The following is a 17,660-nucleotide window of genomic DNA, read 5'->3' as shown; positions in this document are numbered from 1 at the left end:
GAAGAACTAAGTTTTAGAGGATTTTGCTCCATTAGACTCCAAATGGAAAATAAATGTCACCACCAGAATAAGCCTCCAGTGAAACTTTCAGGAAAGGTGCTCTTGGAGCATTTTAGTAGGGGAGAAATTTGGGATGTCATCAAATTACAGAGTAGGACTCTCTTATGCCTGCTCAATACGCTGCCTATGATACTGGTACAAGGATCCATAGGTGAGACGACCTTATGGCTGTCTTCCCCTGTAACTTCATTACCACGTAACAATGATATCAAGTCTCAACACATACAAAACCAGAAGTTAAATCTAAAGATTTATTGTAATTTAAAAAATTGACAATAAATACTGTAAGTAACTTTTATATTTGTGGTCTCTTTAGAGGCTTATGCAGTTTATGGATTAAATATGTCTTAGTTTATTGCAATCATTATTCTTATCTTTAAAATTAATTGTTACAGTCTGATCACTATCAACCCTTTCTGCCTAAGTTTTTGTGTTTCTTGATGCGACCATGTTAAAATTCCTTGCATTAGGCTAAAATGAGATATGCCAGTGTCACCTGTATCTTTCCTGCCCCCAAATGAGAAATCAACCACTATTTCAAGGAGAAAGTCATGGTTCCTTTGGTGGAAAATGATAATCTGGGGAACAAAGACATTATATCAGGTTTATGCTGGTAGGATGATATCTGTACTAGCTAATTTTATTGTACAGATCTAGAAAGACTCATTTTAAAATCGTGAGTGGATACTGGTGTTTCCAATTTTGTTCCAACATCATAGTTTCCTTTATTGTTCACTTAAATTTTAGTTTGTGAATGTGGAATTCCAAAGTTATATTTCAAGAGGAAGGTCGTTTTCAGAGATGGTCTTTTCAGGGAGGCAATTTTAAGTTATATGAACATGTTTGGGGCAGGAGGGAGGGTCAGCTCTACTAGTCTATTGTGAGATGATGGGAAAATTCTAACAAGTATGTTTCCAAAGTCTTAGGCAAAAGTTTTAATTTAGAGACGATACTGGTTATTTATTTATTATTTATTAATGGCATAAGCATTTTACAAGTGCATAGAACTGTTTTTAAATTAATATTTCTATTTGGGCATTGTGCGAGAAAGGTAAGCTCATTATTTGACAGCATAAAGACAAAGCAGGAATTGATTGAATGTCCCTTTGCAAGGCACTATTTTGTTATTAGGTAAACTAGATTCAATCAATACATGAATCAAGCTATACATTTCAAAATGTGTAGATTTCTGTTTCCCACTATTTTTTGCATCATCACCACATGAAAGCATGACAACCTGAGAAATCTAAAATCAATTAAAGGGCCACAGAGTTGTGCAGTCTCCGCACTAAAATAGGAAGAGTTGAGGGCACTGAAAATGTTTTTAACAGCAACAAAAACAACAAAAAACAGCAGCATTATCTAAAAATGTAAATACTGTATTTACATCTCAGATTCTTTCTTTTGTCTATCAATTCTTGGTCTCCCATTTTTTTCTCCTTTTCTTTCTTCTTAGAACTAAATGTAGGTATTTCTCAGTAGTAAATAGAAGTTCTCATGTTCTCACAAAGATGATTTGGGGAAGGGGAACAAGGCTTAGATTCCTATCATTAACATCTCATCTACTGCAAAATATTTAGATAAGCATTTTCTCAAACATGTTTTTCTTTTCTTTTTTTCTTTTTTCTTTTTCCTTTTTTTTTAACACCATGTTTTTCTTAAGAGGCTTTCCGGTTGTCTACCTTATGTCATTGACTTTTTCTCCAACCTTGGAGATTTGTTTTTTATTATGCTATTTATTAAAAGAGGAAGCAAATAAAGTCCTGTTATTTTCCCAAGTTTTCACAGCTGACAAAATCATAGAAATGAAACTATACATAAAGTATTTCTAGTATTTCACATTATCCTGAATCTTTTCTTGTCTTCACTTATTATACTTAATTTGAGAAGAGTGGTCCTTTTTACAAAGAAGAATAAAAGATTAAATATGTGCTTGACATAATATAAAAGTAATAACTAACATTTATCAAGTACTTAATGCATGTCAAATACTGAGCAAAGCATTTTACATCTATTACCTCATTTAATTTTGACAACAACCCTTTAAGATATGTATTAGTATTATTTTCCTTGACATTTGCATTTATCCTCCGTTTGGAAGAGTCTGAGTCTTACAGAGATGAAATAACCTGCCAGAGATTATGCCTGAAACATTGTCAAGCTAGAATAGTTCTGTCCTCTGCTTGCAAACCTTGATCAGAACACTCTGCCATAGAGCCACAGTTTGACCTTGGTTTCCTGACATAAAAATCTGGATTGGTTTGCAAACCAGGTATCCCAGAGAGCAAGAAACTGTCTTAAGTTTATTTTGCATTTTACTTAGTTACTAACACAGTAGGTTTGCAATAAATATTCATTTAATGAATGAAAGAATAAATGTGTTGAATCAATGTTTCAAGCATTTAAATGATCTCATATATTCAGACCATGGCATTGCATAAAATATTAGGTTTTCTTTTATAATGGGCAAAATAGGGAAGAAATAGACCATTTAAAAATTTTATTCTGCCTCATTTTGTTTCCATGAACCTTTTTCCCCTCCAGGGCCTGTAAAATAGGAAAACTGGCCCTTTCTGAACCAAGGGAAGTGCAATCACTCTTTATAAAAGAGAATAATAAATTCTCAATCAAACATATGGGTTAATGCATCCTAGCTAGCCAGCATGCGTCTCTGTTCACTTATAAAATATCATAATACTACTAAATGGAGTATAGGCGTTTTGAGTTGAAACATTTCATATATTTTACCAGATTTCTATAATCAAGGGAGGTAGGCAGGGCCAGTATGATTTTTCTTCACCATATGGACAGACACTAAGAGTCATCACATTATCAGGGATTTACTTACTTACAATTCAGATGTAGTATCCTTTTATATCTTCTTGTTTTCCTTTTCTCCTCCTCCTTTCCCTCTCTTTCTTTCCTTTTTTATTGAAAGTTACTAGACCAGGAATGGGATATGTCACTCTAGACATCACAAACAACTGATCAAATTTGGCATATGAAATATAGCTTCCTTTCATTTTTATATTGAACCATAAGCAGTGCAAGGATCAGGCTCATGTTCTGTTCACTGCAGTGTCTTCTGTGTTTTGCACAGCACTTAGCATGAAATAGCTCCTCCATGCATCATATTAGCTGAAGGAAAGAATGAATTGTGCCTACTTGAAAAGCCTGTCTAATGTCACAGCATAACAATGAATCTTTATAAGTAATTGGTGTGTTATCTTTACTGAAATAGGGGCTGACCTTTTACTATAAAGTCAGTCCCTTCCCAACTGTGTGTGTAATACTTTCATATTACATGTAATTTTTGTTTCAATTTTTATATTTCCATTATGTTAACCACTCCTATGAATGATATGGGAAGGGACTAACCATGTTGCTCTCTTTTTGTGTATGTGAGATGGGCCACTGTCTTTGGGATTTGTGAATGCAAATTTTAAATAGTTGTGACTAAGGTAGTAAATGAGCGAGGCTTCATGTGCCCTCCTTTGATTGAGCTTTGCATCATTCAGAGTTTCTTTAAACTGCCTCATACAGTCTTTTCTTAGTACTTTTCTGCCAATTTTGCAGCAATATAAATTTCCAGATGACAAAATCTGTTAGATGCTATAAAAACTAAAAACGAAACAAAGCAATGGTACTGAGTTTGGGTGAAATGAACATTTTTCTTTGAAACTGAGCACAGGGTATGACTTCTAATAATTCACCATGGACAGCGTGAGCTCAGCCATACTGAAATGGTTCAAGAAGCTGAGAAATAATGTCTCTTGGTTCTAGCTGTCAAAGTAGAACCAACCCAAGCTTACGGTATTTAATACTTTATGGGAGTTCGTGGAGGCAACTTTCGGTAGTAAGGTTTGACGACTGGAACATAAAATTCTACACTTAGCTTTAGAAATACTGAGCTTTTTTTTTTTCTCTCTCTCTCCTTCTCCCCTTTCAAAACAAGTAGAGTGGTGATTCTATAATTAAACTTTAAATAGGACTAATTAAATGACCTGCTTTGTGTGCCCCTGAAGTTTGTGACATCTTACACATGTTTCTTGGCTCCCAGCTGCTTCAGAAAATAAGTTTCAGGTAGCACAGATGAGCTTCCTCACCCATTTTCAATTCAACTGTCAATGCAACTTCTTTCAAAACAAGGCAGGACTATTTGCAAGACTATTTATAATCATCTTTAGCCCAGAATGCACCATATTCTAATTATATGTGATGAGATTTCTCTTCAGTACAATTTTACCAATAAGGCTAGGAAAGACTATAGTTATATATAAAGTGCTCAAAATGTACATATTTAGAAAGAAATTTATTTGTTATAGTAAATATATTAATAAATAAAAGGGCTAATAGGTCAAATGGGATCATTTTCTACTTTATTCTGCCTTTGGGTAGGGATGTTTTTTGCCTGAAATATACTGACTCTTTGTAGAGTGGAAGATTCTGTCAATATTTTTTAGTTCAACTAAATTTTAACTTCTTTTGCAAAAAATTTTATTGACCTTCCCTTAGAATGGAGAGCTTGGATGTGTCCCAATCTACCATGACACATTTATGACTGGCAAAGATATAATTCAATTAATATTTTTTTCTTTTAACCTCTAATTAAATTGGTGTTAGTTGAAGAAAGACACCCTCTACCTGTCAAATTAAGACAAGGTACTATCTTAAAATTCAGATTATACTGCTTATAATGAGCATTTTAGATTCTAGTAAGAATGAAGATTTAAAATAGTGACCTTCTGTGTTAAACATTCTCGTATTGCTGGGGGTTAAAAGGAGGCTATTACTGGACATTACAATGAAATAATTTGAAAAAGCATCTCTTTTTAGGCATTTTTTTAAATTTTTATTTATTTATTATAGTCACAGAGAGAGAGAGAGGCAGAGACACAGGTGGAGGGAGAAGCAGGCTCCATGCACCGGGAGCCCGATATGGGATTCGATCCCGGGTCTCCAGGATCGCGCCCTGGGCCAAAGGCAGGCGCCAAACCGCTGCGCCACCCAGGGATCCCAAAGCATCTCTTTTTAATAGAACAACGCTGAGTACATAGAAGAGGATCTGCGAAGCATTGAAAATATTCTCTTAGGTATACATGTAAGCATTATCATGGAAGCATATATAGGGAATGCTAAAAATGTCCGTTTATATAGTTATATATATAAATATACACAGACTGACACATGTGCATAAAGATGTCTATGAGGTGACTGTCCTAGTACACGTAATGCAATACCTGTAATAACTACATATTTATCATTGAAGAAGGGGGACCATGTATTTCTCAGCAAATCCTTTTCATTTTCATAAAGTTTCTGGTTTAAAAACCCACCACAAAAATTGCTATATAGAAATGTATAAGTAAAAGCAATAACAATAACTAAAATGGATTATTAGTTTATAGGCATTGTGTTTATTACTTGAGTTATATATGCCATATATGTACTATGTAACATATTACCATTATATAGCCGGCTTGTTGCTATATAACAAACCTCCCCAAACTTATTGGCTTAAAACAATAATTATATGTTAGCTCACTTTCCTGTTGTTTAGCACTACGGGTCAGCCTCAGATAGTAGGCTCCTCTGATGGTTTCAGTTGGACTCACTAATGCAATTGCAGTAAGCTTGTGGGTCACCTGGGGACTGATTGGTTTACTATGGCTTGGCTCACATACCTTATGGTTAGTGCTGTTAGTTACTACTGGCTGTCCTCTGAATTGCTAGAGGTGATTGGGTTGCATGTCTCCAATAAGCTTGTCTGGGCTTATTCATATGAGGACAGTCTCAGTGTTCCCAGGCACAGGAGGAAGACAAGCCCCGAAGTATATGAGTTTTTCAGTTCTCTTATTGCAACATGTTTGCTGTTAGGCTTTTGGTCCAAGCAGGTCCTTGGACAATCAGGAGTCCATGTAAACTTTGAAGAAATGTCTATTCAAATCCTTAACCCATTTTAACAAATAAATCAGGTTATTTGATAAATCGGGTTAATTATTTTTTTACTATTAAGATGCAGAAGTTCCTCATGTGTTTTGATACTGACTGCTTATCAGATATAAGGTTTGCAAATATTTTCTATTCCACAGATTGTCTTTTCATTCTATTGATTGTTTCCTTTGCTGTGTGGTAGCTTTTTAGATTTTCACTGTTTAGTCTCATGTGAGCTGTGGGCCTGTCATATATAGACTTTATTATGTTGAGGTGCATTCCTTCTATATTTGTTGAGAACTTTTTATTATAAAATGCTATTTAACTTTGTCAAATGGTTTTCCTATATCTGTTGAGATGATCACATGATTTTTGTCCTTTATTCTGTTAATGTGATATATCACAGTAATTGATCTGCATATGTTGAACCATCTTTGCATCCCAAGAATAAATCCCAGTTGATGATAACATATGATTCTTTTAATGTGCTATTGAATTGTTAGTATTTTGTTGAGGATTTGTGGCATTTATGTTCATCAGATATATTGGCCTATAGTTTTCTTTTCTATCTAGTTTTGGTATCAGATTAATGCTGCCCTCGTAAAATAAGTTTAGAAATGTTCTCTTGAACTTTTTGGAAGAGTTTGAGAAGATTAGCATTTATTTCTCTTAAATTTTGGTAGAATTCATCAGTGGAGCCTTTTTAGTCCTGGGCTTGTTTTTCCTGGGAGGTTTTATGAAATGAGCCCAACATCACTACTCATCAAGGAAATGCTCATCAAGACCACAATGAACTATCACCTCACACTTGTTGGTGTATCTATTATCAAAAAATAATGTTGATGAGCATATGGAGAAATTGGAATCCTTACACCCTGTTCATGGAAATGGAAAATGGTACAGCTGATATTGAAAACAGTATGGAGGTTCCTCAAAAAATTGAAAATAGAACTCAGAAAGAACCAGCAGTCCCACTTCTGGGTATAATCTCTAAAAAAAATGAAAAAAAGGGGCAGCGCGGGTGGCTCAGTGGTTTAGCACCGCCCTTAGCCCAGGGCGTGATCCTGGAGACCTGGGATTGAGTCCTGTGTTGAGGCTCTGTATAGAGCCTGCTTCTCCCTCTGCCTGTGCCTCTGCCCAACCCCTCTCTCTGCGACTCTATGAATAAATAAGTAAAATTTTAAAAAAATGAAAAAAGTATCTTGATATATCTGCACTCCCATTTACATTGCAGCATTAGACATAGGAGATAAGGTGTAGAAATAACTCAGGTGTCCATTGATAGATAAAAGGATAAATAACATAGTATACACATATAATCAGTATTATCAGCCTTAAGAAAAGGAAATCCTACTGTTTGTAAAAACATGGACAAATTTATTCATGTGTTCATTCATCCAACAAGCAGTTTTGTTTTTTGTTTTTGTTTATTTTTTTTTCAGACATTGACTGGGTCCTGCAAATTGAGAGATGAATAAGACAAGGGAGTTGCCCTTAGGAATTTATGCTCTACTGGGGAATCAGATGGGAAAATACTTTATACATACTTTATAGCAATCTATTACACAATGGTAAATTATATAATAGATGATTGTTAGATGTTTCTAAAGGATTCATGTCTGACTCTTGCTATTTGCCTTAAAATGAGTAGGAGTTTACCAGAGATTAGTTTTCTAGATGGAATGTACAGCCCTGAAAGTCAAGATTCTGTACTTACAGGATTTAGGAATATTGAGGTCTTGTTGCATTGTATTTTTCTCCTCACTATTTGATCCTATATATGATTTACTTCAAAAAAATTCTGCTTTAATTTATTAACCCAAAGACTAATAATAGGAACCAAAATTAGACACAAAAACATTTCAAGAAAATACTAAATTATTATAATTTTTACTCTTAAAAATTCAATCCAAAATCCACACTCTTTACTTGGAAGGTTTTTCAATACTTGAAGTATGCAGATATTCAAATTTTTATTAATTGTATATATTTTTCCAATAAAACTGAAATGGGAACATTTCTGGACATTTGATTTTAAAATGTCTCTGTATAACAAAGGTGTCTTTTCAAAAGTTGCTGTAACTTTTTGCTACCTTTTTACTTTTCTGTAAGTCATAATTGAATATTTTAATATCATTAATGTTTTAATACAGTTCACATGAGATAATTAACCTTAATTTGATATAAAATTGTAATGTTCATTTTGTATATTATTATAAAATGTTGAAAACATCCTATTACATTTTCAAAGTTATATTTCTTTTTCTTTGTAAATACATTATGGAACCTGGCTGCAGGGACAATGGATGAAAACCTGAATTCTGTCCCCATTCAGTAATGAGGCATCCAGCCTTCCCCTCCAACTAGTACTAGGTGGGAAAAGACAGAAGGATAAACTGGAGAAAAGCACTTTAAAGTTTGAACATTAAGATCTGATCACAACCACGACCTAGCTGTGTCTGCATGAACCAACCCTAATTAACTGTGTGAGAGGTCTGAGAAGTGAACTAGAGTGTGGAATTCTTCTAGTTTGCACATTGACCTCTGGGTGGCACATACTCAAGAAAGACCAGAATAGCACAGCAAAGGCTTTGAAAATTACATTGGTGTTTGCAGTATGGCCCAGAGAACTGGGCAGGGCATGTTTTCTGAAGCTAAAGACTTACTGATTGCTAAAATAAATAACAACCAGGGTCTTGTAACATAAACCTAAAATTTCCACCATACAGCAGAAAATCGTTCATTATGCCAGGAATGAGAGAAGTCTTACCTCAGAGAAGAAATGACAACAGATCTCAAGACTGGGATGACATAGATGTTAGAATTTTCTGACATGGATTGTAAGGGGATAGTCACAAACATAGTTCCAGAAACAATTACAAAAACACCTGGAAAAATGAAAAAAAAAAAAACAGGAATTCTAAAAAAGGAAATAGAAGATGTAAAGAAAAGCCAAATGGGAATTTCAGAAGTGAAAAATACAATAACTTAAATAAGAAAATGTGATTACCAGAGTGTAGATGACAGGGAAAAAGTCAAGTGTATTTGATGATAAATCATAAAAAAAAAAAATCCAGATTGAACAATGGAGATAAAGTATATTGAAAAATATATTGAAAAAAATGAACACAGACTCAGGAACTTGTGGAATGCCAATAAACTGTCTATGTTTTGAACACTGGTGTCCTAGAAGAAGAAAAGAGCGTGGATCTGAAAAAGCATTCAAAGAAGTAACAGGTGAAAACCTCAAATTTAGCAGCAGACATCAGCTTACAGATTCTAGAAGGTTTGTACTCCTACCAGGATCAGTCTGAAGAAATACACAGAAAGAAGCATCACAATCAGATTTATGAAAGCTAAATTTAAGGGGAAAGTATTGAAACCAGATAGAGAAGAAACACAAGTTAGAACTGAGTAAAATCGTAGGACAACCAGCTGGTGTCACAGATAATTGTTTGGTTGGAGGAAGGAAAACCTGGCCACACCATGGTGATCAGAAGTGTCAGAAGGGCAGTGTTCGGTGTGGGTGAGGAAGGAGACACATAGGGGAAAGACACACTATGTCCCCATGTAGGTAGAAGACTGAGGTTTTTTTCCAACTTAGTCACCTACCCCACATCATACACAAAAATTAATTCCAAGGGGATTGCAGGTTTACCTGTAAAAGTTGAAACCGTGTGTTTTAATGGAAAGCATACTGGAATATATTCCATGGAATAGGAAAATGTGTTTAACAGGACACAAAATACACCAACAAGATACAAAATCACTATGAAGAAGAGAAAAAAATAATTAGTACTATGTGAAAATATGTCCTTCTGTTTATTAAAAGATGCCAAAAAGGTAAAAAGCAGCTGGCAGAAAAGTTACTTAAAATACATCCAGCAAATGTTTTGCTATCCAGAATACTTAACAAAATACCTACATGTTAGTAAGAAAAATACTGAAAACCTAGGAGGAAAAGTGGCAAAAGACTTCAAAAGGAGATGGCTACTAAGCACATAAAAACCCATCATTTTTATTGTTCTTAAGGGGAAATTAGGTAAAACCACAGACACCACTCTACATCTTTCAGAATGACCAAACAACAAGGAAAATTGCAGATCTTCATGAGGAGCTGGTCCTCTCAGACATTGTGATGGCACGCTCAATTGGTACACATGCTCTTAAGAACTCTAGCATTAATTAATTGAGCTAAAGAGATACCACGTATGACGTAGAAATTCCAGTTCTACATGCATGTTCAATCAAATTCTATCTGTTTGGCTTAAACCTTTTGCTGGAATGTTCATAGCATTTCTCTCACTTTAGTTCTTGTTTTGTTTTGGTTTGTAGCCTTCTTTATAATTCCAGTCCCAATTGGAAACAGTGTCCATCAATTTAACTCAATGGATTAATATTTTATGGAATATTTACATAATGGCTTCCCAAACAGTGATAATAGGAATTAGTCAGAACTATATGCAACAACATGGATGGGTTTCACTAGGGTAATGTTGAGGGAAAGAAGCCAAACATAATCATGTTTGCATTAATGTAAAGTACCAAGATGGATAAAACCAATCTGTTATTAGAGGACGGATAATAATCATCCTTTTTTGGGGGGTAATATTTTTTAAATTTATTTTTATTTATTTTTATTTTACCTTTTTTAAATATAAATTCAATTTGCTAATATATAGTATAACATCAAGTGCCCTCCTTAGTGCCCGTCACCCAGTTACCCCATCCCCCCACTTTCCTCCCCATCGGAACCATTTATTAGTTTCCCAGAGTTAGGAGTCTCTCATGGTTTGTCTCCCTCTCTAATTTTTCCCATTCAGTTCCCCTTTTTCCCTTATAATCCCTTTTCACTATTTCTTCTATTCCACATATGAGTGAAACCATATGATGATTGTCCTTCTCCGATTGACTTATTTCATTCAATACCCTCCAGTTCCAACCACATCAAAGCAAATGGTGGGTATTCATCTCTTCTGATGGCTGAGGAATATTCCTTTGTATATATGGACCACAGCTTCTTTATCCATTCATCTGTCGAAGGACATTGTGGCTCCTTCCACAGTTTGGCTATTGTGGACATTGCTGCTATAAATATTGGGATGTAGGTGTCCCGGCATTTCACCGCATCTGTATCTTTGTGGTAAATACCTAGTAGTTCAATTGCTGGGTCATAGGGCAGGTCTATTTTTAACTCTTTGAGGAACCTCCACACAGTTTTCCAGAGTGGCTGCACCAGTTCACATTCCCACCAACAGTGCAGAGGGTTCCCCTTTCTCCGCATCCTCTCCAACATGTGTGGTTTCCTGCCTTGTTAATTTTCCCCATTCTGACTGGTGTGAGGTGGTATCTCATTGTGGTTTTGATTTGTATTTCCCTGATGGCCAGTGATGCAGAGCATTTTCTCCTGTGCTTGTTGGCCATGTCTGTGTCTTCCTCAGTGAAATTTCTGTTCCTGTCTCCTATCCATTTCATGATTGGGTTGTTTGTTTCTTTGCTGCTGAGTTTAACAAGTTCTTTATAGATCTTGGATACTAGCCCTTTATCCGATAGGTCATTTGCAAATCTCTTCTCCCATTTTTTTTTAAGAGAAGTGAGCCTTTATTTCCTTGTTTCACAAATAAACTTGGCTGAATTGGTTGCTTTTTGGTGATTAGTCAAAGAGACCAAATCCCATAACCTCGTCCGATTCCTCCGACTCTTCCTTTGCTTCAACCTTGGCTGGGGCTGCGGCAGCAGCAGGTGCAGCAGTGGTGGCAGCAGCCGCAGGAGCAGCAGCCACAAATGCAGATGGATCAGCCAAGAAGGCCTTGACCTTTTCAGCAAGTGGAAAGGTGTAATCAGTTTCCACAGACAAAGCCAGGACCCGCTTGTATCCATTGATGATAGAATGGGGCACTGATGCAACAGTCGGGTAACCTATCTGCAGACATACGCTGGCAACGTTGCGGACACCCTCCAGGAAGCGAGAATGCAGAGTTTCCTCTGTGATGTCAAGCACTTCAGGGTTGTCGATGCTGCCATTATCAAACACCTGCTGGATGATCAGCCCAAAGGAGAAGGGGGAGATGTTCAGCATGTTGAGCAGTGTGGCTTCGCTGGCTCCTACTTTGTCTCCGGTCTTAATCAGCTGCACATCGCTCAAGATCTCAATGGTGCCCCTAGAGATCTTAGTGGTAATGCCTAAAGCCTGGAAGAAAGAGGTCTTCTCGGGCCCCAGACCTGTGTTCTGGGCTGGCACAGTGACTTCATATGGAGCTATGGCACCAGCTCGGGCAGCAGCAGGAACCTTATGGTAATTTCTACAAGTTTTGAAAATCTCTTATTTATTTAGTATTCATGTGTCTGCACAGTATTTCAGAAGATCTATTATATCAATTTTGATAAGACATTAGTTTTATGTCTTTATGTCTGTTTTTCTACACTCCATTATATTTGATACAATTCTCATTTCTACCTTTGTTGGATTGACACTATATCTTTTTTAAAACTCTTGAATTGGACCTGTACAACATAAAATGCCTAGTGATATATGTAATTTTTAATGTAAATTTATGGCTAACTTATTCCCTCTAAATACTTTTTCATTAAATAAATACCACAAGTTTGTACAAGAATTTTCTTGTCTTTTCATATACAAAAACTAGTTATCAAAACAGTGACTATCTTTTAGGTTTTTAATATTTAAAAATTTCTGAAAGTATAGTTTTCCATATACTATTATTTGACATATGATAAACATCTAATTATAAAATATCCTATGGTTTTTGAAAGTTTGTGATATTGTTGCAAAATGAACCTTTTAGAATCTCTAAAAGAAGGGTTTTTTTTTTCTTTTAGTTTTGTTGACTGTTTCTTTTGCTGTGCAATAGTTTTTATCTTGATGAAGTCCCAATAGTTCATTTTTTGCTTTTGTTGCCTGTGTTCTCCTCTAGGATTTTGATGGATTCTTGTCTCACATTTAGATCTTTCAACCATTTTGAGTTTATCTTTGTGTCTAGTGTAAGAGATTGGTACAGTTTCATTCTTCTGCATGTGACTGTCCAGTTTTCCCAACACCATTTATTGAAGACACTGTCCTTTTTCCAGTGGATAGTCTTTCCTGCTTTGTTAAATATTAGTTGACCATAGAGTTTAGGGCCCATTTCTGGGTTCTCTGTTCTGTTCCTTGGACCTATATGTCTGTTTTTGTGCCAGTACTGTAATGTCTTGATGATCACAGCTTTGTAGTACAACTTGAAATCTGGCATTGCGATGCCCCCGGCTCTGGCTTTCTTTTGCAATATTCCTCTGGCTATTTGGGGTCTTATCTGATTCCATACAAATCTTGATTATTTGTTACAGTTCTGTGAAGAAAGTCCATGGTATTTTGATAGGGATTGCATTGAATGTATAAATTGCCCTGGGTAGCATAGACATTTTCACAAAATTTATTCTTCTGATCCATGTGCCTTTTATTTTTGTTGCCTGATTGCTGAGGCTAGGACTTCTAGTACTATGTTGAATAGCAGTGGACATCCCTGTCATGTTCTTGATCTTTTTTTTATTAAAGATTTTATTTATTTATGAGAGAGAGAGAGAGAGAGAGCGAGAGAAAGAGAAAGAAAGAGAGAGAGAGGCAGAGACACAGGCAGAAGGAGAAGCAGGCTCCATGCAGGGAGCCCAATGTGGGACTCGATCCTGGGACTCCAGGATCACACCCTGAGCTGAAGGCAGGTGCTTGACTGCTGAGCCACCCAGGCATCCCCCCCCCCTTTTAAAGATATTATTTATTTATTCATGAGAGACACAGTGAGAGAGACAGAGGATCCATTCATCTTTTAGTAGGATGATCTTTAACCTTCATGTGTTTGAATTTCTTCCAAATTTCTTATTGTGATTGAGTTCTAGTTTCAAAGCATTGTGGTCTGAAAATACACAAGGGACAATTCCAATCTTTTGGCATCAGTTGAAGCCTGATTTGTGACCCAGTATGTGGTCTATTCTGGAGAAGATTCCATGTGCGCTTGAGAAGAACATGTATTCAGTTGCATTAGGATGATATCATTGTTCTATACATATCCGTGGCATCTGTTTGGTCCAATGTATCATTCAAGGCCCTTTTTTCTTTCATGATGTTCTGCTTAGAAGATCTGTCATTTGCAGAAAATGCCAGGTTGAAGTCTCCTACTATTAATATATTATTATTTAAGTATCTCTGTACTTTGGTTATTAATTGATTGATATACTTGGCAGCTCCCACATTAGGGGCATAAATATTCATGATTGTTAGGTCCTCTTGTTGGATAGACCCTTTAAGTATGATATAGGTCCCTCTTCTTCTCTTACTACAGTCTTTGAGATAAACTCTAATTTACCTGATATAAGGATGGCTACCCCTGCTTTCTTTTGAGGACCATTTGAATGGTAAATGGTTCTCCAACCTTTTATTTTCAGGCTGTAGGTGTCCTTAGGTCTAAAATGAGTCTTTGTAGACAGCAAAGAGATGGGTCTTGCTTTTTTATCCAGTCTGAAACCCTGCACCTTTTGATGGATCATTAAGCCCATTCACGTTCAGAGTTACTTTTGAAAGATATGAGTTTAGTGTCATCATAATACCTATTCAGTCCCTGTTTTTGTGGATTACTTCTTTGGGCTTCCTCTTTCTTTTCCAGGGTCCCCCTTAATATTTCTTGCAGAGTCAGTTTGGTGGTCACATATTCCTTCAGTTTCTGCCTATCTTGGAAGCCCTTTATCTCTCCTTCTATTCTGAATGAGAGACTTGCTAGTTAGAGTATTCTTGGCTGCATATTCTTCTCATTTAGGACCCTTAATAGATCCTGCCAGCCCTTTCTGGCCAGCCAGGTCTCTGTGGAGAGGGCTGCTGTTAATCTTTATCCCTATATAAGTTAAGAATCTCTGTCTCTTGCTGCTTTAAGAATTTTCTCTTTATTTTTGAAATTTGCAAGGTTCACTATTAAATGTTGAGGTGTTGAATAGTTTTTATTGATTTTGGGAGGGACCTCTCTTATCTCTTGGATCTGAATGCTTGTTTCCTTCCCCAGATTAGGGAAGTTCTTAGCTAGGATTTGTTCAAATAGATGTTGTGGTCCTCTCTCTCAGCCTTTTCTGGAACCCCAATTTTACGTAGATTCTTCCTTCTCAGGCTATCATTTATTTCCCAAATCCTGTCCTTGTGGGTTCTTAATTGTTTTTCTCTTTTTTCCTCAGCTTCCTTCCTTTCTATCAACTTGTCTTCTATGTCACTCACTCTCTCTTCCACGTCATTAACCCTAGCAGTTGGGACATCCAGTTTCGGATTGCATCTTAGTTAAAATATTTTTAATTTTGGCCTGATTAGATCTCAATTCTGCAGTAGTGAAGTCTCTAGAGTCCTTTACACTTTTTTCAAGAGCCATCAATAGCTTTATAATTGTACTTCTGAATTGAATTTCCGACATCGTATTTAAATCCACATTCTGTAACTCTGGCAGAGATTACTGTTTCTGGTTCTTTCTTCTGTGGTGAGTTCTTTCTTCTAGTTATTTTTTCCAGTGAAGACTGGCTGTATGAGCGAGCTGATTCAAGACTATCAACCATGACCTGAGTAAAATACACCCTAAATGATTCTAAAGAGGTCAGAAACCACAAAATAAAAGAAAGAAAAAGAAGAACAGAATAAAATAAAAGGATCACTAAAGTAAAAAACAAATTTTAAAGGAAAGTAATAAAAATAACCAAAAACAAAGAAGAAAAAAATTGGGGAGGAGGAATGGTGGTATAGAGAATGTAGATTTCCTGAAGGGACCTAAAGGGTGATCCTCTTGGTTCTGAGTGTATTTTGTTCTGTATGTTAGAAGATGTTCAATCCCAATGTAATATAAACCAGCAAAACTTACATAAAGACCCAACATTTAGCACAAAAACATAAACAAGATAAAAGAGGGGGGCAGAATGGGAAGGAAGAGAGAATACAATCCTACGGAATGAACCAACATGGTTTTCCACTTGGTTCTGGGTGTATTTTGGTCATGTGTTAGAAGGTACTAACTTCCACCAGTGTGAAACAGAACAAGACAGAGAAAACAAAAAGCAGAACCCATAACTCATATATCTACCAAAAGTAAATTGATTATGTTGAAGGGAATTCAGAAGTGAAAAATATATCTAAGACATGCAATTGTAGAAATATGAAAGCCAAAAAGGAAAAAGTTAAAAACAAAGAGTTGGTAAAATATTGTAGTTACAGTGGGAAAAGAAAAGAAATATTAGAAATTTTTAACCTGATAATGAGTCATAATGAAAAAAAAAAAAGAAAACAAAAAAAGGACCCTCTGTATACTGTTTTCCCTCAGTCCTGGAGCTTTCCAGTGTTGCGTGGTCCAGAACTTGCTCTTCACGTGTCCTTCCAGCTGGTCTTCTGAGGGAGGGACCTGCTGTGCTGATTCTCAGGTGTGTGTACCTGGGGGCGATGCCTCACCCCTGCTGGGTGCCCGGCTCAGTGGGAGCTGTTTACACCATGAGGTCCCTGTTCCCTGGTGGCCCTGTCCCTCCCAGGCACACGGTGACACCAGGAAGAACAACACCACTGGTGGTGGCCAGGTCTCCAGCTCTGGAGTCAGCTCCTCCAGTAACCACCTGCCTGCAGCTCCCAGTCCTCATTGGACTATTCCTCAGCCTAGATGCTGCTGGGTGAATGGGGGTGGGGCACTGATCTGCACAGCCTGGGAGTGCCCCGTGGGAGAGTCCTCTCTGTCCTGTGCCCTCCCCACCTCCACCTGTCCTGGGGAACCAGGATATCCGACTTTGTCTGCCTCTGCACCCTGGGATCCAGGGCCCTGAACCCCTGGACCCACGCTCTCGGGGCTACCTCTCTCAAAGGAAACAGAGCACAGCCGCCTCTGGCTGTTGCAGGGCCCTGGGGTAGAGAGAGCTCTGGAGCCACGCCACATAACAGGTGGGCTTCTTCCAAATGCCCCAGAGGGAGGCGATGCTTCAGCCCCTTAGGCGATGGGACTGCAGTTTGTGGTGAGCTTTCTCAGGAGGCCCCTAGGCTTATAGTGTCTCCGGGAATCTTGAGGCTTCACTGCCCTTCCTGTGGTTCTGCCCAATTTAACCCTCTAAGCACTTTTCTGTCTGGGAAAACCTGGGTGCAAATTTGTAAAGTCCCCCCCCCATCCAGGGCTGGGCTTTTGTGCCCTGGAGGCTTTTGTGGCTCCCCTTTCCCCACTAGTCCCGGTTCCTCTCTCCCACTTGATTTATTTTTTATTTTTCTCACCTTCCTACCTTGTTAGAAGCAAAAATTCTCTGTAGCGTTCCAGCTGTTCTCTCTTTATATCTCTGGTTGGATTCGTAGGTGTTCACGATGTTTTGAAAGTTACATAGGTAAGTTTGTGGGACCAGGTGATTTGAGGACCCCGACTCTTCTGCTGTCTTACCAGTCTCAACAACCATCCTTTTTTTAAGATGGGGCAAGGGCTACTGATGTGAAGGAAGCACAATGGCATTATTATAGGATGATGTCATTTTTCTTCATCTAGTTGCTAGTACATGTGTTTGCTCATTTTTTATATATTCATCATCAATTTGTACAGGTTTGGTGTATGCATTCTCCTGTATGCATAGCATATGTCCATTAAGACTTACAAAATATTAGGAAAGATTCTGAAACTCCAGTAGAAACGAAC

The 17,660-nt window shown here is 37.1% G+C and overlaps 1 protein-coding gene across 1 annotated transcript; it reads right to left on the bottom strand.

Annotated features, from left to right (window-relative positions):
• Window positions 1-11,621: 11,621 nt before the first annotated feature.
• On the bottom strand, window positions 11,622-16,635 carry LOC121491793 (60S acidic ribosomal protein P0-like). Its single transcript, XM_041756957.1, has 2 exons — window positions 16,490-16,635; window positions 11,622-12,296 (listed from the first exon to the last, which is right to left on the bottom strand). The coding sequence occupies exons 1-2, from the start codon at window positions 16,633-16,635 to the stop codon at window positions 11,648-11,650; spliced, it is 795 nt and encodes a 264-aa protein (XP_041612891.1). The 3' UTR covers window positions 11,622-11,647.
• Window positions 16,636-17,660: the final 1,025 nt, after the last annotated feature.

Source organism: Vulpes lagopus, chromosome 5 (genome assembly GCF_018345385.1).
Source record: "Vulpes lagopus strain Blue_001 chromosome 5, ASM1834538v1, whole genome shotgun sequence".
NCBI classification, from domain to species: Eukaryota; Metazoa; Chordata; class Mammalia; order Carnivora; family Canidae; genus Vulpes; species Vulpes lagopus.
Note: the sequence above shows the minus strand (reverse complement) of the source record. Positions and strands in the feature narration are given on the sequence as shown.